At 43.9% G+C, this 21964-nt stretch overlaps 2 protein-coding genes across 5 annotated transcripts in view; one reads left to right on the forward strand and one right to left on the reverse strand.

The window, feature by feature from the left end:
* The window catches only part of GRHL2 (grainyhead like transcription factor 2), a 66090-nt gene extending 58036 nt beyond the window's left edge, over positions 1–8054 (forward strand). For all 4 annotated transcript variants that reach the window (XM_030971257.1, XM_030971258.1, XM_030971259.1 and 1 more), the window contains exons 15-16: positions 2133–2197; positions 3420–8054. In XM_030971257.1, coding sequence (XP_030827117.1) covers positions 2133–2197; positions 3420–3534 — 180 coding nt within the window. In that variant the 3' untranslated portion in view covers positions 3535–8054. The remainder of the gene's footprint in view (positions 1–2132; positions 2198–3419) is intronic.
* A 2109-nt stretch (positions 8055–10163) lies between these two features.
* The window catches only part of NCALD (neurocalcin delta), a 58640-nt gene continuing 46839 nt past the window's right edge, over positions 10164–21964 (reverse strand). The window contains exons 3-4 of the mRNA XM_030971097.1: positions 20515–20620; positions 10164–20318 (exon numbers count right to left, since the gene is read on the reverse strand). Of these exons, the coding sequence (XP_030826957.1) occupies positions 20221–20318; positions 20515–20620 (204 nt within the window). The 3' untranslated portion in view covers positions 10164–20220. The remainder of the gene's footprint in view (positions 20319–20514; positions 20621–21964) is intronic.

The raw sequence follows: 21964 nt of genomic DNA on the forward strand, positions 1-21964 counted from the left end.
GAGTCAGTGAAAAGTGTCTTCAAGTGCTGGTCTTTACAACATCACTGGGCTTCAGAGTTAACAACCCAGAGAGGGAGATCATTTCCTCATGTTCATACACTTGTGACACTTTCTGCAGTTTTGGGCTGCCAGTTTTTCTCCAATGCCTGTTACAAAGGATTTTTTTCAAGTATCTGATGAAATTGATCCATTTTTGTTATTGCTTTACATGAGAACTTAAAGTTAGGGGTACAACAGAAGCACAGATACAAAAATTCAACACCAGATTGTTTATCTGATGTCATTCTGTTCATGATAAGCAAAGCCAGAGGATAATAAAGAGTAAATGAACGGTGAAACATGCTGGTGCAAGCAAAACTGAAGTAGAAAATATCACCCAAATTCAGTATGTATTTTGTTCTCTGCTAGGTGGAAAACTTAGAGAGTGGATGGGTCTATTGTACCCCATCAGTTATTCCCCTTTCTGTTAGCCACTGATGTGTGCTAATAGTCAGAGGACACTGTTTTCAGTGTATGAGAAGTTTTATTGGTTCTTCAGAATCTTGGAGTTTTGCTATAGAATGCCAGTCAAGCTGGTAGCCTTGTGCATTATTAGGGGTAGTTTTTAAGTACAAAATTGCATCTGGGCTATGATGACAATTATACTATTATAAGTGCTCTAGACAAGTATAGGCTAATTAATTCTCTCTTTCAGAGAATCTTGGCTGTCTGGATGGGAGCCATGCCTGGTGTTCAACCTGTGGCTCTTTGAATCTGTCCTTGGTGCTGAGTTTATCTATTCCATTTTCTCTTTTGTGATAATTGCTTTAATGTACTTCCCTAAAATACCTTTTTTCAACAGAACTCTGACTGCAAACACAAAGAAAGGATTTTACAGTACCTGATGTTTGCCAGTCTTTCAATGGATTTTTAATTGTGCATTTCCCTTCTCTAATGCAGAAGATAAGTGGTCAGCTATTTAGCTGCAACTTCATTTCACTTGGGAAGAGCTGGAAACTTACTTTGCTTTGCAGTAGAGCACCACAGAACATTAATCACTGGTGGAAAAAAAAAAGTCATTTTTCTGTAACTATTTTGCCTTTTGGGACAATCATCTTCTAAAGTGTGAGACCAGCTCCCTCAAAGAAGAATCATAATTTGGAAAGCAAACCTGGCTCAGATGAAGGGCCCAGGGACAGCATCTTCATAAGCACACCACAGACTCACTGCAGAATAGACATCCCAAAAAGTTACAAGTACACTGCTGCAAAGCAATGCCAAAGCATCCCAGTGAAGTACTTGTTGGCATGGGTAATTTGTCAGCTAAGTAGTTCTTCCTTCTAAAGTTTTACTGTGTTTTTCGCTTTATTGTTTTAGTTGCTTTAGTAAGAAGTTTATTTTGCAAGTCCTTTACCTTGATAACAAACTTCTCTGTGACATCTCATCTTGTTATCTATACACTCAGATGATGTTTTGTGAATCAAACAGTGTTTTCATTTCGCTACTGTAGTAACTAGACTGAGTCACCTTCCCAACAATACAGGAGCTTCTTAGTTCTGTGTGTTTGATGTTGGTAGCCCTCCCACAATAAAAGGTACCTTGAAGACACTTTTCAGAGAGAAGTACCACCATGGAGAGCCCTGTTAGCTTAATAAACCTTGAAATGTCTTTGAGAAATAGAAATGTGTATGTTTTTGCTGTCCCATCAGTCCATCAGCTCCTGTTGGGTTGCCATGTGTCTGCCTTCTGCCGGGTGGGAGAAGCCTTTGCTTCCATGAGCCCAAAAAATCAGATTAAGAAACAACAGAAAGATCAGATTTAAATTCCCTGGTAAAATCTGAAGCTGGGAAGAGCATTGACTCCTTGAGCAGAGCACTAGGAGATGCTGGGGCAGTTCTGATGGCTCACACCCTATGAAAACTATAGTATCTGAGTGTCTGGATGGAGACAATTGTGGGTGTTGATAAGGTGTTCAGGATTATTGCTCTCCAATTCATCCTTAAATGAAAGCATAATATGGTTGTAACAGACTTTTCTCTATAGCTATCCTGTCAAATTTTGCAGAAATTTTGTTTTAATGTCCTATGTAAGGTAAGAGGTGATATTTTTATATTTCTCATTCATCTTTAGTGACATTTCTTTTATTATTTCAGATCTCTGAGAAATATGGGCTGCCAGTTGAAAAGATTGCAAAACTTTATAAGAAGAGTAAAAAGGGGTAAGTTGGTTACCTAACTAACTAAGGATCTATTGCAGGATCCTTTAGAAGTAGTCACAGATCCCAGTTATACCTGGGGCCTCATGATACTGGGCAGCACAAACTCTTTCAGGAGACAAACCCATGTGCTTGAAATCTTCATGTCTATGGAGACTGTAAGGGATGGCAGAAGAGGAAACATGGATCTCCAATCTTTGTCTGACCAGTATTCATAAGCTTACTGTGAAGGAAGGGTTTGTGGATAAGATATGTGGGTAAAGTCTGTTTTGTAGACAATATGCTTGATAACATCGTGGAGGGCCAGCATGGGAGATGCTGCCTTTGCTGTGAATGCAGTGTGGAGTTTCCCTGCAGTGTCAGGGAGAAGTAGGCCACTGTCTTACTCTGAAAGACAGGCAATGTTTGCTGCAGGCATTTCAGCTGAATAAATTTAGACATGAACATCACAGCTGGACTTTTAGAATAGCTAGGCTTCTGCTCCTTGCCATAAAACTAAATCTCTCCACTTCAACTATTTTTTAAAGTTCTATTTAACCACAATATTGTAGCAATATAATTTTAAACCAGTCATTTATTTTCAGCTGTAACTAGCTTAGGGCATTATTGTCTGGGGATTTCTTTAGCTTTTGAGAAGACAGGTGAAACTTCCCATGTTTTGCTTCTTTCTAAGTGACAGAAGAAACATTTGGAGGTAAAGAGTGAGGAAAACACTCATATACACTTGTAATTGTGCATTACACAATTGTGTAGTCATTGTTTATAGTCTCACATCTAAGCTGAGTTCTAAGTCTGTGAGCTGTGTGCAAAGCACAAATTCCACTGCTTCCTTGTGCTTCCCTCACACCACAGAGGTGCAGCAGCTCACATGGTGTGTCTGAGGAGTAGCACAGATGTGTCCCTGTGGGAGCCACCACCAGGCATGGGAAGCACCAGCTGGCTGGGTCTGCCAGGGATCTGAAATGCAGCTCATCTGTAGGTAGCCTAAGTGTGTTAACATCCCAGCACTGGCATGTCCCTTAACTGCTCTGGCAAGGAGCAGCCTCTAATCCAAAGACTACAAGGGACTACAGGGGAGACCTTGCTGATAATTCCTGCTAGTGAGCCTGTACTGGCATGTGCTGGAGTCTGGTTTTGTGTTGTAGAGAAGTACATGTGGCAGTGTATAGCTTTTTCTTTCAGTGTCCTGGTACATAAAAACCTTGATTTCTGCCTTTGTCACCAGCATCCTGGTAAACATGGATGACAACATTATTGAGCACTACTCCAACGAGGACACATTCATCCTGAACATGGAGAGCATGGTTGAAGGCTTCAAGATCACACTGACAGAGATCTAGCCTCAGGCAGAGCCATTTTGTAAGGAACCACAGCATTTCATCCTTCTTGGAAAGCAGATTCCCCGTAAACTTGACAGACATTGATCAGAGAAACTGTTACAAGACTGCATTGAAAATACTGTCCATTCTGCACATCTGCAGCCACTGCAGATAGACTTGGGTTTGTCAAGCACAAGGCCATTCACAGTAACCTGGTCCCTTATTTATTGTTCCTCACTCTCTAGTGTACAAGCAGTTACCAGCCCCCAGATTTGTAACCAGATGACCCACTGCAAATGTGAAATGCAGCATTTTAATCCATACTTCAGTGTGGATAAGCTCATTCTAAAACACATTCAGTAACTATGCTGGTCTAATTTCAGAAATCTGGTATAAATCACTTTACCAGTAGTTGTCTCTGTCATTGCTAAAAATCTGTTGCAGTGCTAAAGATGGGCAAAGTGGCTGACAGTTCACTTGCTCAGACTGATCCATATCTCTCTCTACTGTATAGTCTTGCCAAATACCTCTGGTAGTTCTCAGCATGTAGCAATGAGGACTTGTAAGTAAGGCATTCAGCTACAAATGTCGCTTGTAAGTAAATGGTAAAGAAACCATTTTAACCTTGTATATAATGTTTATAATATGCAATAATATATTTTAACTACTGTATGTGGGCATGTTTACTGCCACTATGTTTTTGTATGTATTTGGTTTAGGGTTTAATAGCATCTTTCCTAGAGGATTAAATTGCTGCAATCTGTTAAAGAGTGTGTACTGAGAAGCTGATAACTGAATCTGTACTCATATGCTCCATCCTTGCTCACACAATTGTATATTGAAATATTAGAGCAGACTCTGCTACTGGGTCTTGGATGCTCTGCTACAATGGGGCCCCCCTTAGGTGCCCAAGTCCCAGCTGTAGCACCTGAGTCTCCCATCCCGCTGTAACAAAATCCCAGAGACACCATGTGTCTGCTGCCTGCTTTGCCAAGAGGTACAGAAGGGACTTCTTCCTGGTTGTCTTCCTTTGATGAAGCAGAGGCTCCTAAAGTAGTATTTTCTCAAACCTGTGGTGGGAAGGTTCTTTCTGCAGCAGCCTGTACGTCAAAGCATTCCTCTAGACTGTAAGAAACAGGACTTCAGACTCTTCCTTTTAAGTGTATTTGCTCTTGTATTTCCATTGAATGATTCAGCTGTGATTCCTAGGACACTTGGGTGACATATAAGCCTGGACTTGATGTAAATATTTTACCAAACTGGAACAATTTTTCCACTGGAGACTGAGTATCCCAATCTGAGGAGTGGAGATTGGTCTCTCTCTTAAGGGCTGCATCTGAACCCAAGTTGAACTACATGGTTATTCCATCAAATTCCACACCTGCCTTATGAATTCTGTGAAGAGATAAAGTTGTGCAGGCTAAAATCATACCAGGAAAGGGGTTCAAGGCTTGAATGTCCCTATGACATCCAAACCCAGTATCTCTGTCTCTCCATTCCAGCTCCTCTGGCTGTTGTGAAGAGCTCCTCACTTAGCATATAATTCCATGAGTCTCAGTTGCATTTTATTCTCTACCACTGTACATGGATCCTGTATTACAGACAGAAGTGGGGTCCTTTCCTACATGCAGCCTTTAGAGTTTATTCTTTTCTTTCTAAAACCTTTTCTCGTTTAGTCACACAACCTTTATTATTTAGTGGTTAATGGCAGAAAGAAACACTGCCATGTTTAACAGGGCTCAAGTGTGGAGCTATTTACATTCAAGCAAAGTAGCTGGGATAACTGACCAGTCTAATTTGGCCATATCTGCATGAATTGTCCTGTAAGTTCACGAACACTTTCTTAACTTGATTAGCAGTAGCATCCCATTAAAATCTCTTTCTTTAATAGAAATGTTAAGTACTTGTCAAGGTTTCTGTGGGAGCAGAAACTATAAAAGGTTCAGGCTGGTAGCACCAGTGCTAATATACCCAGAATTCACATATGCCTGTAAAGCAAAGTGTGTATTCTGTCTTTCTCCTGCCCTTTTGTCATGCACTCTTTGCCCTTCTTGATGCAGAGTTCTGTTGTCATTTCCTTAACTTTATATAAAAATGCACTCCAGCAAAGATGCTCTTGCTGTGCTGCTCAAGAGCAAACAATCTGGGAATACAAGAGATTTATGATGGTTCTGTTTGTTTCTACTTGGCTCAGACTGAGATAAAAAGTCTATGCTGACTTATCCCAGATAATTTTTTCTTAAAGAAAAAAAGAGGACAGTTGATACAGGAAGCATTAGGGACCAGCACACAGGACTGGTAAGCAATACTGTCAGTTCTTGTATTTCTCTGTTGGTGTTTGGAATCCTCAGAATATCATCTGGGATCTCTCAGCTGGTCAAGATGTCTGGGCAGAAGCTGCAGGTGAAGCAAAGGAGTAAATGTATGCAGGAGTTGAGCCCTAGTTCTGCCCCCAGCAAACCTGCTGTCCAAGGGAATACTTGGGGCTAGCCTGGGTTGGAATGTGCTGCATTAAGAAAGGCCAGTGAGAATTTAGGGATCACAGAGAAGGACAGGCAGTCCTGGCAGCACCAGCACTCAGGTTAATGGGATGGTTTTGTCTTACATTTGGGTTGAGATGAGCTGAGATCTGTTGGGTGCTGCAGCATCCAGTGATGAGGAGCAGTGTAGGATCAGTGAGAAGAGCAGTGCTTCAGGAATACTGGGACTTAAGGGGTTTTCCTTTGTCATTTTAGGAGCTTTCAGTCAGCTACTGTCCAGAAAAGGAAAGTTTTTTCCAAGATTAACTGAAAGCTATTTTAAATACATCTTAAAGTGTACAAATTCCTGATAGTAGAAAGCTAATACTCCTGCTTTTAGTTCCTCTTACAGTCTCAGTGAAGTTATCAGGAAGGTGCCTAGATTGGTGGCAAGATTATTTTAAAACAACAAGTAGAGCTGGGTAAGGATGATCACCCTTTACTTTATCTGCCAGGGTCTGAGGGCTTTGTTTCTCTGCTCCAGATGCAGGTGCCTCACAAGCACCGAGTATCCATGCTGCACCCCTTCAGTTGTAGTTGTAGCATCAGCTGCTGGAGGAGCACTGAACCTTGGATGCTGGTTGTGGCAAGCTCCAAGTTCTCAGGCTTCACCTTTTTGGTCCAAATCAGCCCATCAGAGTGGTGGGAAAGGGGCAAGAGTGGTGTGAGTAATGCAAACTTCTGAAGCAGTGGCTGCCTTGTGCCCTGCTTGACTCAGATATCCTGAGGAGTACACAGTGCTTACATGTATATTGTTTAAAATATGCATGTTGCTTTTGTTTGATAAAAAAATATTGATTAATGCTGGATCTTCCAAAAATTATGAGTTAAATGGAAGTAAGATTTGTCTACTCTTCAGCAGGCGACAGGAATATCTGTCTTGCCTCCTTTTGTCTCTTTGTGGAACTGCTGTGGTTGTTTATTTAAAGGAACAAAATTCTCATTTCCTTCTCTTCTTCAAGACAGCAATCTTGAATCTTAATTAGTACAGCCTGAAGAGTGGCTTGCTGCTCAGTGCATTTTCCCTATGAAAAAAATGCAGTGTCTGTAGATGTTATGTTTTGAAAAACTCTAGAGGTGTACAAAAGGAGAACAGTCTTCCAATTTTGGTTCCTGCTGCAGATTTGGCACTTTGTCCGTCCATTTGATATTTTATTATGAAATCCCATTCAAATTCTCAAATTCTAGTTCTTTCTCACAGTCAGGTGCTGATATTCCCAAAATAAAGTGCATCCCTTTAGTGAAGTTTTGTGGATGTACTATGATCACCTCATCAAGACATTTTGGAGGATTTCTAACACTGAGTGTAAACTACAAAGAAAAGAATGGGTTTTTTCATGTGTGTCCTCTCTCACAAAGTTTTTGGTCAATGGAATTCAGAGATCAAATGTCTCTCTTATATATTTTTCTCTTTCGTTCTATGAATTGTTTAAATGTAAATTAATTAAAACAATTAGTAAAATCTAAACTCTCTAGCTGTCAGAGATGCTGTATATTGATTGAAGTGGAACTGGAAAGGAGTATCTTATGACTTATAAAATGTAAAGCTTATTAAATGTTTATATGCTCTTCCATTTCCTATTAATTGAGACAAGATACAAACAAGAATGTTTGTGCCAAAGATTGTGACAAGCCGTCTTTCTGGCAAACAAGGAAACTTAATGTATAAATAGTGTGCTTTTATATTAAGAATATAGCTCATGTAACTTAATAGTGTTGCAACTGGGAGAGGGGTTTGATAAGCTGTAAATACAGTTATTTTATTTTTTGTACATTTTTAAGAAGGAAAAAAATAAATATTCCTATGTATGAGACAATATTTCTGTTGCTGTGGTGTGCATTACTACATCTCTCCAGGAGAGAAGGTATCAGTGTGTACCAGTACCTGAAGGAGGTGCAGAGAGGACGGAGTCAGGCTCTTCTAAATGGTGCCCAGTGACAGGACCAGAGGCAAGTGGACACACACTAAAATACAGGAGGTTCCCTCTGAAATCAGGGAGTGCTTTTTACTGTGTGACTAAGCACTGGAGTAGGGTGCCCAGAGAGGTTGTGGAGTCTCAACCCTGTAGATATTTAAAAGCTGCCTTGACATGGTCCTGGACAACCAACTCTCATTTGCCCTACTTGAGCAGGAGGATTGGACCAGATGAACTACAGAAATCCCTTCCAACCCCAACTATTCTGTGATTCTGTGACATGTTGGAGTGTCCTAGGAACCTGGCTGGAAGCACTGGCACTAACATCTTTGTGACTCCTGGGCACCTGAGTTGAGATCTTTACCCACATCTACTCCAAAAACACTGAAGCATACCTGGCCACATATCTTGCAGTAAAACATTTTCATCAAACATTTTATTCTCCAACAGTTCAGTTTGGCTTTTCAAACAAGATTCAGGAGGTGAGAACATCTTAGTAGGTGGGAAATTGCTGGGGAAAGCATTTTCCTCAGCAAAGGTTGATTCCCCAAGCAGTAGCAGGACAGCCCTCTCTTACAGTGGGGTGGAGTTCAGCGCTCTGGACGAGCAGTTCAGTGTGAGCCAGGATCAGCTCCCAGGGAGCCCTTTAAAGTAATCACATTTCCTGGGCACTGCCTGTGATAGATGTTTAATTATGTTTTATAGGAAGTGGTTTTACTGAGTGGCTCTTAGAATGGCTCTCTCTTTAAAGCTGCGTGGTTGGCAGAGCTCCATCTGCAGGGCCGTGGAGGGGTGAGGAGAAGTGTGTGGGCTGATGGGAACCCCTGCAGCCACTGCGTGCCTGGGGCTTGGGCTGTGTCTGGCATGGCTGAGCCAGGCTCCAGCAAGGTGCCTTGGATCACCTTGATTAAAGGTCACTGAGAAGAACTGACCCCTTTTTAGGAGCAGGAAGCAAAACACTCCACCTCTAGCTCCTGAGTGAAACTTTAGGGGACTCACTGGAACAGCAAAGCTGTTGTTTGCGGCACCTTCTCAGTCTCTTGGCTCAATTTGTGCTGCAGAAAACACTGAAGGATTCTGGAGCACACCACTTCCCAGATGAAGCCATGAGCTGCAGGATGACAGTTCCCTCCTCCCTGAGGTGATGGGAGGTCCACTCCGGGATTGTGGGAGTGCAACTGCTCCAGTGCCCAGGGCAGAAGCTTTTGCACAGCGAGAGGAGGGACAGCAAGGGCGGTAAGTGGAGGATTTTAGCCCCCCTGTACAAATAAACACCTCCTTACACCCACCCTAAGGGGAGGGTGAGGGGAATGTACATCGCAGGGAGTCTGGCACACTGGAAGCTTGTGTAATAGAGCTTGTTTGCACTGAGCACAGGAGATACCTGAATACTGCAACTGATGCTTCATTCAGGCTCCAGCCTGTCTCAAGCTCAGATTAATATGCAGTTCCACAAATAGGCATTTTTGTTTAATCTGAAAAGGAAATAGGCACTGGTTTCTGTTACTTTCCAGTAGGCTTTAAACTACTTTTTGCACTCAGCTAATCCCAGCTCCAAATTTAACCTAGGTGAAAATTTGGGGAGCTTAAGGAGCATGCACAGAAGCATCAGCCAGCCCCCTCCAGAGCCTGTCTGAGGCTGGCAGGAGTCCCTGCTGTGACAAGCTCTGCTGTGCCTCATCAGCCACATCTCAGAACAACTAACCACAGCTACATGCCCATGCTCCCTTGGCACATCCTGCTCCCTTGATGCTCTGATACTCATCAGGGGGTAAAAACTCCCCTAAACCTGGGGAGGGATTTATCTATCGCAGGGAAAGTTGCTGTCAGTCAGCTAAGCTGCTCTTTCCAGCTTCAGAGTACCAGGACTCTCAGCTTTGTGCTGTCCTTCGTTTGCTTTTATAACCCACTCCATGATGTCCTACTCCTTGCCCAGCTGCTGGCTTTAGCTGCTGGAACAAAATCTGTGTTAGCAGTGGAGCACCCAGCCAGCTGCAGTGTGCCAGCCCAGTGCCCGTGCCCAGCTTCAGCCCTGGCTGAGCCCTCCAGATTGGCTCTCACAGCTCTGACTCTGTGCCCACAGCAGTGAGCAGGACAGGAAGGCAGTGAAGGCAGCAGGCAAAGGCTTCTCTGGGGTTTTCTCCCCAGACCAAGGAGCTTCGTGAAGCTTTAAGGCTCCATCATGAAGGGAGTAAAGCACATGGCACACCATCACTAGCTGCAGCAGAATGTTTATTAGTAGGAAAGAACATTTAGGGGATTTCAGTAGGTGAATTTTTTTTTAACTGTTGGTATCCACCACACATTGGATTTCATCAAGATTGTTCAAGGTCACATATTTATATAAGAAAGCAATAATTAATATTTAGGTGCAATCAGTAATTCCAGTATGAAAAAGCACCGTGTCACAAAACAATTTACAATACAAAAGTCTTCAAAATCTAACATTTAAAAACAATATATTTGTTCAACAGTAATAACAATACAGTAAAAAAATTTTTATTTCCCTTCAAACAATACTGCTTATATATTTTGGCACTCAGAAAGAAACTGTCACAAATGTGCCTTTTTAGCCACACAATGCTGTTTTGTGAGTGTCTATATAACAAGGAAAAACATGCTTTTGAAGTCAGTCATTTTGCCAGGTGCAGTTTGAACTGCTTTCTCCATTAAAAAGGAAAAAAAAAATAACCTGAAAGAAAAATAACTCCTAAGCTGCAGCATGTCTTGTCTTTTGGCCCACAACACAATATCTGGAGAAGCATCTCAGACTCAGTCTATCCAGTTAGTCAACCCTGCCTGAAAGGCTGGATCTGAGCCCCACTTCATTCTCCAAACCTGACAAGAAATGTAGACCTAAGCCGTTCAAATGGTCCTATATTTTAGGCACTGGCCCCAAGTTTTTGCTATATTGAGCACCCCAATAAGTGCTGACCCTAAAATTGCTGCTCAGGCTCTTCTTTTCCTTCATTCCCCTCAATTTTAGTTAATTAATTTTAAAGTCACTTGCACAAATTGTCTTGCAATGTGAGCCCACTGTTGCTGTGCTGGCACAGCCAGCAGTTCCAAGGAAAACCAAGTTCCAAGGAGCATGCATTGGGTGAGCCACGGGGTGAGGGAGCCCGATGCCAGCGGGGTGCCCCGGGTCAGGGGACATTCCTCCCAGGTCTCCTCCTGGGGCCAGGGCTGGCACACAGCGTGGGAGGGAATCACACAGCTTGAATCTGAGAGAGGGAAAGACAAAACTAGACTTTTCAGGAAGAATTCATCTCCACTCCAAACTGACCCCTATTAAGAGAGGAACGCAGGTGCTACATGCCGGGTGAAACACCGGTGCCTGCGTGCAGCTATGGCAGCCCCTGGGAAGGGCTGATTCTAGTGAACATGCAGTCCTTGGTGCTATCTCTAAAAGCTGAACAATAACAAAAAAAATTTAAATAGTTTTTACATCTTACATCAAAGATGCCACTACAAAAACACAATAGTATCACACATTAATTAGTACAGTCTTAAAAATGCAAACCAACGCTGGTAAGACTCCCATACATTCTGCATATCATATGTACAGAGGAGAGCTTCTCGAGAGGAGAGGACAGTCATAGAGAGATAATTTTCTGTTTTCTGAGTACGTTGCATAATACAAATACATTATCATCAGAAGAAAACTTTAACACTAAGAGCTCAGGAAAGGTTCTAACTGGAAGTTAATAGCTGGGGAACCGTGCACGTGCTGGGGGGCACAAAACATACACAACCCTCCGCCAAATTCTCCGTCTCCTTCGGTGGCCTGATCATCTACTTTCATTGTGTCAGGTGGGTTTGACATGTTGCTCTGTAGGTACAGACTCCCAAAGCATGGAGCAGCACAGGTCCACGTCCCCAAAAGCTGCCCCTGGTGTGCCTGGAAGCCACTCACCTCTACTTGTCCTTCTCATGGGCTTTGCCTGGCAGAGAACCAGCTGGAGACTCAGGATACCACCAGATGAGCTTACAGCAGAACCAGGGGGGGAAATTAACACATCACAACAGCTATAGGCAACAACACACAGGACACTTGCAATTCTAGACAGCTGTAAGATAAATATGTGGACCAAATTAATTTAATTCATAGTTGTCTCTCTCCTTTCTGAATAGCAAAAGTCTTCCTTAGGATATGTAGGTTTGCTTACAAAGCATTCATCTAGATCTAGAGAGGTATCTAATTTTGCCAAGACACAGGATACACTGAACTCCATGCTGCTGCAGTGAGTCTGCTCATAGTAGATCATTGCAAGTTCGATTTGTTGTGTCTGTTCTGTGCTGTAGTGAGGCACCTGCCTGAGGGAACAGAGAAAGCTCTCCCTGTGGAATGGTCATGGACTTAAATAGGAACTGGGCACTTTGATCCATTCAGCTCTTGGTCATGTTTTATTTCAATTTATTAGTTTCTGCAGCATCAAAAATATCTGCCCAAATTTAAACAAATTGTTGTGATTTAATCCCAACCAGCAACTAAGTCCCACAAAGCCACTCATTCGCTCCCTTCTAGTGGGATGTAGAAGAGAATTGGAAGGGCAAAAGTGAGAAACCCATGGGTTGAGATAAAGACAGTTTAATAGGGAACACAAAAGCCCCATGCACAAGCAAAGCAAGGCATTCATTCACCAAGTCTCAGGGGCAGGCAGGTGTTCAGCCACCCCCAGAAAAACAGGGCTCCATCACAAGTAGTGCTGACTTGGGAAGACAAATGACATCACTCTGAACTTGTCACCCTCTTCCTCATTCTTTCCCCTACCTCTTTACATGCTGAGCATGACACCATGGTCTGGGGTATCCCTGGGGTCAGTTGGGGTCAGCTGTCCTGGCTGTGTCCCATCCCATCTCCCCTGTGCACCCCAAGATCCCTTGCTGATGTGGTGGGAAGCAGGAAAGTCCTTGACACCATGTGAGCACTGCTCAGCAATAATGAAAACATCCCTCTGTTATCAACACTGTTTCCAGCACAAATCCAAAACTGACCCTCATTCTAGCTACTGTGAGGAAAATTAACTATATCACAGCCAAAGCCAGCACACAAATGTGTAACTACTTTTGCAAATATCACATCACTCAGCAATATTTAAAAATCAGAAGGTATTAAGTACTCCTGTCAGAGGAAGACAATATAGGTCACTTCAGGTTCAAGAGCAAAATAATGCTGAATATACAAATATTAACTACAAGACTGCTTGGAATTGAAGTGAACAAGTGGAAGAGATAAACATATTGCAATGCAGCTCAATTTGTCTCCTTGAAGCAAGTGTGCAGACAAAAAAGACCCCTAAGGTAATTAAACTCTTCATTTTTACCAGGCACCACGTGCCCACCTTGCTAATAATTGCTCAGTCAGTTCTGCTCCCGGGGTCTTTGGGACTTCTGCATAAGAGCTGAAGGGCAGCAGGGCTAAATCTAAGAGGATCCAAAATAATGAAATAAATCACAAACATGCCTGAAACATGAATAAGAAAATTAAACACAAAATACCAATGAAACATTACTTTGTGGAACATTTGTATGACTAACATTGAGCATGATGTCCTTAGTAATCTTCCTTAGATCCTTATTGGATTGAAACCCTGGATGTGATTTTTCTTTTTCTTCCAGATACTAATAAAAACTATTTGGTTGCCTTGGAAATGGGAATAATGACAGGAAATGAAAAGGTGGTGGTGGCAAGGAACTGCAAGTTCTCCCCCAAACTACCACCCTGTACCCCTTTAATCTTCCTCTGAGTGCAGCCAATGAGCAGCACAAATGAAGTTTAGAATTTAAGAGGATTTTCTCAGGGGGGTTTACTAATCCCCATCATCCTGCTGTCCCATTTGGTGGGGAAGCATGAGGCCAGCCCTGAGCACTGCTGGAACCCCTGTCCCCAGGGAGGAGAAAACCAGAGGTCACATCCCCAACACTCGTTTTTGACAGATAGCAGGAAGAGTTTCTGCCCAATATAACTATGCCAAAATTCTCTCTTGGTCCTCAGCACCTGGGTGCTCCTGCAGGCCTGGGGCAGCTGCACACTGCACGGGGATGCTTGGGGAGGAGCTGCTGCTGGAAGAAACCAGCTCTCTGCGGAGCAAACAGGGCAGTGGAGAGCGAGCCCTCGGCATGTTCAGTCTGCCCAACAAACACGTACACTATAATGAAAACCAAGCTGTTTCAGGGGTTCAGTGCACCCTTAAAAGCTTTAATACTGCCATTACTTAATGATAAGAAATAAATAGTGTGGTACTCACAGGTGGGCCAAAGATGGGAAACCAAATCAGAAGCTGTTCCATTTAAGTGCATTAAGCTTGGGTCCTCTACATGTCAAGGGCTGGTGTTTGTTATTTGTTCACACAGAGGCTGGGAATGGCAACTGGGAGGTGGCTGCAAAGACTTGGAGAGCTGGACACCCTGAGCACATGCCCTGGGAAGGTGAGAATATCTTTGGTATAAGGTCAGGGCAAGAGGGGAAGATCTAAAACATCTCAGGTGCACAGTAAGTGAATACTGTGCAGAGGGTGGGTGGCTGCTGTGTGCCTCGAGATGTAAGGAGCCCTCAGCCTGCCTGATAATCTCAGATGACCACGTCTGTGGCAGAACCCAGAGTCCCCAGCCTCACCACACAGGGCTGAAGCAGTCCAGGAGGTACCATTGACTGGGCTGGAGTAGAGGAGCTTTTCTGCGCTGGCTACTGCTAAGAGGGTTTCACTGTGCAAATTCAGACCCTGGGCTACAGGCAGGGATGTCCTTATAGTTTTTCTTTTCTCTAGTCTTTTCACATTGTTCACTACAACTCAAGCTCAGTCAGCATTAGTGAGCATTTTACAGGTGATAGCTTAATCCCAGCTACACATTGAAATAACACAACCTGTGGGAAACCAGTGAGAAGCCTCTTACATCTGACCTTTCCAGCTTGTTAAGATATGGACAGTACATCTGGAAAGCTTTGTACCTTATCCTCTGAAAATGCTCACCCTGGAAACAACTTCTTAGTGTGGATAATTTGGAAACAACAGCAGCAAAAGCCAGGATGGAATAAGGGATGCTGTTTAGATTCCCATAGAATGCAGGCATATTTTCTGCAAGGGGTAAGGAGATTGACTGTGCATCCAGCTGATGGCTCTGCTGCTCTGAAGGCCAGAGACACCTAATGGCTTTTGCAGTCCCTCAGCAGTGGTTCTGGTTTCTAATGTCACTGATTTCCATGCCAGTTTATAATCCCTGCTGTCTTTTCTATGTGTTTAAAACACAGATGTTCATTCCACCGTCCCCAGCCTACAAAATGACACCTGGGCTTTGAGAGTCAATGGAGCTTTCCCTTCTTCTCTTCCACTATGACGGAGAATGAACTCCCATAGGAAATGTTCTGCCCTCAGCTGCACTTAGGGAAAATCTTATGCTCATCCTTGGAGCTGTTTGTTCAATACCTGCCAGGGTATGGTGAACAGCTCTGCTCCTTAATTTTGGAGTGTATTTTGCCAGCACCCCTGACAGAATATGCAGCAGACAGAGCTGCTCACATAGAAGGTGCCATTTCCAGTCAAGCCCTATCTCGAAACCCATCGCACCATGTGCCTGACGTATCACTGCTGTTTATCTTATCTGCCTACTGCACAATCAGTGGAAAACTCTGCATGCAGCTCTGAGCATGGCTCAGCTCTCTGGCACTTGACAAGTTTCTGTGCATTTCTAAGTGCAGGTTCTGCCTGTGATACCAAGAAAACCAACTTTCCCCACTTTCTGACTTCTACATGACATCCCACTTAGTAAGACGCAGAGCAAAGAATGCATCCAAGTACTTCTGCAGAGGGGAGGCAGGTGAAATATTCTTTTCTACCAGTCTTGCACCAGGTACCTGACATCTAACTGCTGAGCCCAAGGGCTGCCATGCCTGGAAACCGAGAGAGCACCATGGGAAAGATGAAAGGAGGTGCTGGTGTACTGGGTGTTCAGGAAGACTTGTCCAGCCAACAATCAGACCAGTCTGATAGTTTCACTTGGCACTTGTAGGTTAAACTGCAAAAGGAAACTCTTGAAGGATGCCTCCTCCATCCTGACCTGCTATATTGCTATCATGTTTCATCTTACACCAGTGGTGCTGAAAAAGGGGAGAGTTTTAAAAGGAGGAGGCAGCTCAGCTCAGGGCATTTGTTCTGGGGCAGGAGATTCCCTTCTCACTGCCACATGTCCCCAGGGCCCTGCAGCTGTCACCGTGTTCTCTGGTTCACATGTACTGAGATGTGTGGCCAAGGCCATCTTCTCATCTTAGCTTAGTCTGCAGATTAGGGCTCAGCACCAAGTTACCACAGTTCACCAAGTTTCCATGAGTCAGCTGAGACAAGGTTCTGCCCATAGCAATGCAAGGTAATGCGACTTAACCTGATCTGCAGTGAAAGAAAATCAAGCTAAGCCGCATTATTGCACTTTTGCCATCAGCGAAGAGAGAAGTCCTGGGGCTCATCCCCCAGGGGCAGTGCTCAAACCACAGGGACTTGGGCATGTGTGACTGCTTCCTGTGCTGGTGTGCAATATTTCTGCACACAGACCTCCTCCAGCTACGAAGTTTACATGACTTACTGTTTTAAGCAGCAGAAAATGTGGAGGTCATGACTTATAACACAGAACAAAAAAGAATGCCCCAGGAAGAAGACAGAAATCCTACAAGCTCCTAAGAACTGCAAAAGGAACAGCATAGCTCTGGGTACCTCAGAAACATAACTGAACTATGAACTGACAGGGCTTCAAATAATGTTGAAACAAATATTTCTTCAGTCCCTCTCAAACTCTAAATGCTCACAAGAACACGTGTGTTGGTTTTAAAAGGGTTGTGTTCCCTTTTCCGCTCCCAAAGCACCCTAAAACAAGGAGAGTACTGCAAAACTCACAAGTCATAGTCCTCACTTCACATCTTCTGGCCCAGAGTTTGACAAGCTGACTGGGAATGTCAGCTAAATGGGACTGGCATTTTCCATGAGTTCAGTCTGCATGTGACATATGCTCATCAATTCCTTTGGACAGCACATAGTGAAGAATGCCTCGTGCACATGCAAGTAAAACTAGAGAATGCATCTACAAAATTGGGAAGTCACACAAAATAGTATGTGTTGTCTGCCATCCTTCCTGCGTGGAGATGTTGCTAATGAATCACTCAAAAGTCTGACTTACTGTGCTATTTTATACAGGATACACCACTTTGCCTTCAAAAGCTTCATGAAGGCAATTATGATTACAAATGCAAATGACAGCAAAGCAGAAAATTTCAATCTGAGGCACAGCACACCACTGCTGACCTGCTGATTTGAGGTCTGCAGATGTTCCTACCACAACTTCAGCTACGAATCACTCTTTAAGTACATGCAGAGGCAGAGAAAGAAAGGGGTAGTTAATAATTTAAAATAATACCAATCATCAGCAGCAGTTAGGTAAAAGAATAACCCTAGCTCACTCTGTAAATGTTTATACAATAGCCTTATCTGCAGCTATGTCCTCTGCAGCTGTAAGCTGATTCTTATTATTCCAAATGTTGTGAGCTGTGGGAAGCATTACATCTCTGCTGGGGTCACAGCAGGGTCACAGCACAGGCTGTGCTTTCAAACCCGTGTCATACAGGAGTAACATGGGAGGCGAGCCTGGCCCCAACACCCCAAAACTACTGAGCAAAATCAAACTGAGAGATTAGGTTCTGGGCCAGAAGTGTCTTGTAAAATGAAAAAGAGGTGGTATGCAGTCACTTAAAGAAAAGGCAACATTTTAAAAAGCTTCAGTCACATGCAGCTGCTTTCACAGCATTAAGAAGAAGATGGAACCATAGAAGGTATCTGAGTTCACCTTCAGTAAATGCCAGCTTCCACAGGTCTGGGCTGCTTTGGACGTGGGTGCCTGCACTGAGCCAGGAGGTTGGAAATTCAGCAGGGATCCTCTGGTGTCACCTTGTCCTGCCCACACAGGGGTGGTGATGGAGCACCCCCAGAGAGGCTGGGGTGGTGGCACAGGTCATTCCCATCTGGCAGAGGGGAGTGCTGATCTGTGCATGCCCACTGACCTTCCTTCTGCAATCCCCAGAGTCTGGCCAGGCTTCTGCTGAAAAACAACCCTCAAGTACATGACTTTCAAAATCCATGAGGTGATGGACATGAAGAGAGGGCCAGAACGTCTCCCGGTAAAGCAGAAAATTACCTGGAAGAAGGCAGGCACAGACTGTCCTTTGAAGGGGATTTGTGCACATGGTGTCTAATTAAGATTTGGGAGAAGGAGATAGACAGTATTTTCATCAGCCAGAAAAATTGGTGCAAAACTTGCCAGTGCTGGTCATAACACCCGAAAGTGCTGGGTATTAAAATCTGTTTGTGTCTGTGGCTGGGCCCCCTTTGCTTTCTTATTTCCCACACTCAGCTCAGCTCAGTATTTTGATGAATGTAATGGAAATATATCATCAACTGAATTTTTGTGATTGTTTGAGACAAAAATGTGTGCTTGAAGACATTTATTGAGTGTCATTAGCCACTCATAAAAATTTTAGTACAATTGATTAACAATGTTATTTTCAGTTTACTTTTATTTTCTCTTAAAATGCTTTGCCCTTAACACCTGGCAAAGCAAATGGTATGGGAAAATTAAGTATAGGATTGCTTCTGTCAGTTATTGTACATGCTAGCTAGTGTTCCACAGAAGATTATTTATGCTCAACTACTTATTCGTGACTTCTAATTAGTACTTAGCTAATCATCATCTGCAAAGCAGACTTCTTTTACTTGGTTTATTTTAAATTAAGGCTACTGGGGATTAGCATCTACAAGGTCACTTGACAAAATGCCAACTTTGCCTGTCAGACAAAGGTTACTCTAACGAGCTCATGAATTCCCAACACCGTGCCTGCCTGCATGGGTAGCTCTCCAGCAGGATCACAAAGCAGACTTCAGCTAATGACTGATTAATGCCAATTTAGTCAGCATAATGCCTCCCGTTGCTAAAGCTTTTCCAGCTTTTCTCTTGCAACAGCGCTTGTAAAGTCCCTAAGAAATCCCACATGTGTGTACTAGCTTTGCATACAGCAACTTTGACCAAAGGATAAAATTTTGCAGCAGCAAATTTCAGATACTCCTGCACCTAGGCGGAAAGATAAACATTCAACATTTCTCTCAAGAGCTGATCTTTTTTTGTTTTAATTTTTATATATATAAATATATCATAAAGCGTACCATCTCCTCATTTCAGTACAGATTTTTTTGAACTTTACTAAAATAAATGAAATATAAATGCTACAATTTTATGTTTAAAACAAGTTTTGATGACAGCCTTCCCCTAAGAGCAGGCCCAGAAACTCTGTTAGCTACATGGAGAGAGACAAAAACACCCCCAAAACTTCCTGCTATGCAAGAGCATTGAGAACAGCAGATGTGCCTTAGCTGGAGCTGCTTGCAGGTGTCTGTGAGTTCCCACTCTCCCTAGTAGCAACTGCTTTATTACTAACCTGAAAATTTCACATTCAACATGTATCTCCCTTAAATTCATTGTCAAGACCCAGCTTTTCATATCTGTGTCTGCTTTTGCTGATCCCAAACGCCAAGAGGTATTGTTAGTTGTGGATTTGGAGATCAGGAGATTGCAAATTGCTGAATTTTCAGATAAAGCCATATGACTTCAACCACTGTAAACCTAGTAAAAAAGTCAACCTTCATTTTGTCCCTTCTTCACAACCTGTAAAGTGTTCACAGCATTGAAACAACGAGGCATAGGAGTGGATGATACACCCCCCACACATTTTGCACTTTCATACTTCTTCCCAGTCCTGTCTTTGATCTTAACTGGTGCCTCCTGGACAGGAGAGGAGGTTCCAGGTGAATCCTACCCCACCCATCACAACCCCTTTGGTTCAGCCTTACTACACTTTCAGGTCCTGCAGGTGAATACCTAACAACTAAAGCAGCAATCTAAAATCTGTCAGTGTGTCTTGCTGCCAAGGGGTTTGTTGTTGGTTTACTCCTCCTCAACACGTTACTTTCCAAAACACATACAAACAAACAAACAAAAAAACAAAATGAAATTTTAAAAACAATGATAACACCACAATATCTGTTTAGAACAGTACTGCCCATGCTCTGGACAAATTGTTAAGAGCAATTCAGCATTCTTATAATTAATCCACAACAAAATAAGCTATAAGATGCCACAAATGAAGGCATAATTGGCCATACAGAGGCAACACTACCATGAATGTTGTTTGGCAAGAAAAAAAAAAAAAAGCAGATACATAATTCATCCAAAGTACAGGTTCAGAACTGCCCGGCACTGCTGGGATCGCACTGCAGGAGTCGGACTATGGACGGGTCACTCTTGGCGCCTCGGATGAACTCCTCCAGAGAGAGCTTTCCTGGAAAAGAAACACGCTAACTTAGAGCACCTGGGGGGCTGCAGCGCACCTGACAAGCCTCTGGACAAGCACGATGGAAGGAAGCTGGGGAAGCCAGGAAAATCCCTGGGAGAGCAGCCCTGCCAGGTGCAGAGCTGACTGCCTGCACCCTGCTGGCCTTGCAGGCTGGGACAGCCCGGCCCTGCGGGGCACCTACCGTCACGGTTGGTGTCCATCTGGCGGAAGATCTTCTCGGTCCTCTTCTCCGGGGTTGACTCATCTTCTGGCATCTTCATTACAGAAGAAACCATCTTGTAGATTGCCTGTGTGATAGACAGCAGCAAAAAGCTGGTAAGAAGCACATTATCTTGATGCAAAGCACATTATTTATCTTGATGCAAGGGTTCAATGATCCTCTCGTGACAGAAACAGGCAGAAAATGTCCTGGCAGCACCAGCAAGATGCTCTTTGGATGCTGAAGGGTGTTGGGTGGCACCAGTACGTGCAGCTTCCCTCTTCAGTGGCACACTTGTTTATGAAATACTGTGTTTCTTTATTTAGTCATGGGCAAACACCATGTGGGTTTGGACTAGGGTTATATTTTTCCTTATTAAAACAGCCTTTGGACAAATTTATCACCTGTACAACATGTTGGGCAATGGCAGCTCCCAGAGCCTGGAGGAACAGCCAGACCACCAAGGTCTTGTCCCATGATGTGATGAATCTCCATGCTTTGGGCACAGAGGCTTCATCCTCATCACACCTGTCTCCCCACTCTGCTTTTGTTTTTCCCCCATCTCCATTCTCTCCCCCCGTAAGCATCCTGTCTGTGGGGAGAGCAGTGACTCCTTGCATTTGCAGCATCTCTCAGATAACAAAGACTGGACCATCAAGGAGGTGGCCTTTTCACTGGGGGTTGGTGTGTGTGCACAGCTCAAAATCCCTTCCACAGTCTTTTCCATAGAGACCAGATGTTCTGGTTCTACAGAGCACCACTACCACCCACAGCCATTCTCTGCACACAATAATGCATTAGCCACCTTTGGTACCAGCTGCCCCTGAAAGAGGGGTAAGGTTAATTTTAAAACGAGGATGAGGATCTGTCTCTGTGCTGGTTATCCAGACCTTGCTGGCAAACATAAGCCTGCAGCACCAGTAAGCACCAGGGCTTTGTGTCAGGTGTCTCTGCAGTGCCACACCTGGGAGAGCAGCAGCACTCAGAGGGCTGCAGGGTGGTGGCCCTGGGGGTTCCTCCCAGCCATGTGGAGGGGCAGCACATCCCAGCCCAAGGCAGCATTTCCCTGGTCCCACTGGCCCCTTCTGCTGCCCACTGCAACTCACTGGCTGTCCCTGGCTGCTTTAGTTATTTGTTCTTTCTTTCCTCCTGCATTGGGAGGGGGGTCCTTCGTGCAAGCCAAGATTTCTCATTGGGTTACCCCTCTCCCCTCTTTCCCTTCATGAAGTCACTCTGCCTAGCAGCTCAGATCATCTGGCTCAGGATCCCCAAGGACTGGCTCCAGGAATGTAACAGCACAGATGGAGGATGCCACTAAGCAGCACAGACATTTTACACTCAGCCTAGGGAGCAGCCGCTTCCTTGGCCGCCTTGCTGGCTTCTCCTCTGCCAACAGCTCACCCTTGCCATCTCCCAGGAGAATTAGTGTTCC

This window comes from Camarhynchus parvulus, chromosome 2 (genome assembly GCF_901933205.1).
Source record: "Camarhynchus parvulus chromosome 2, STF_HiC, whole genome shotgun sequence".
NCBI classification, from domain to species: domain Eukaryota; kingdom Metazoa; phylum Chordata; class Aves; order Passeriformes; family Thraupidae; genus Camarhynchus; species Camarhynchus parvulus.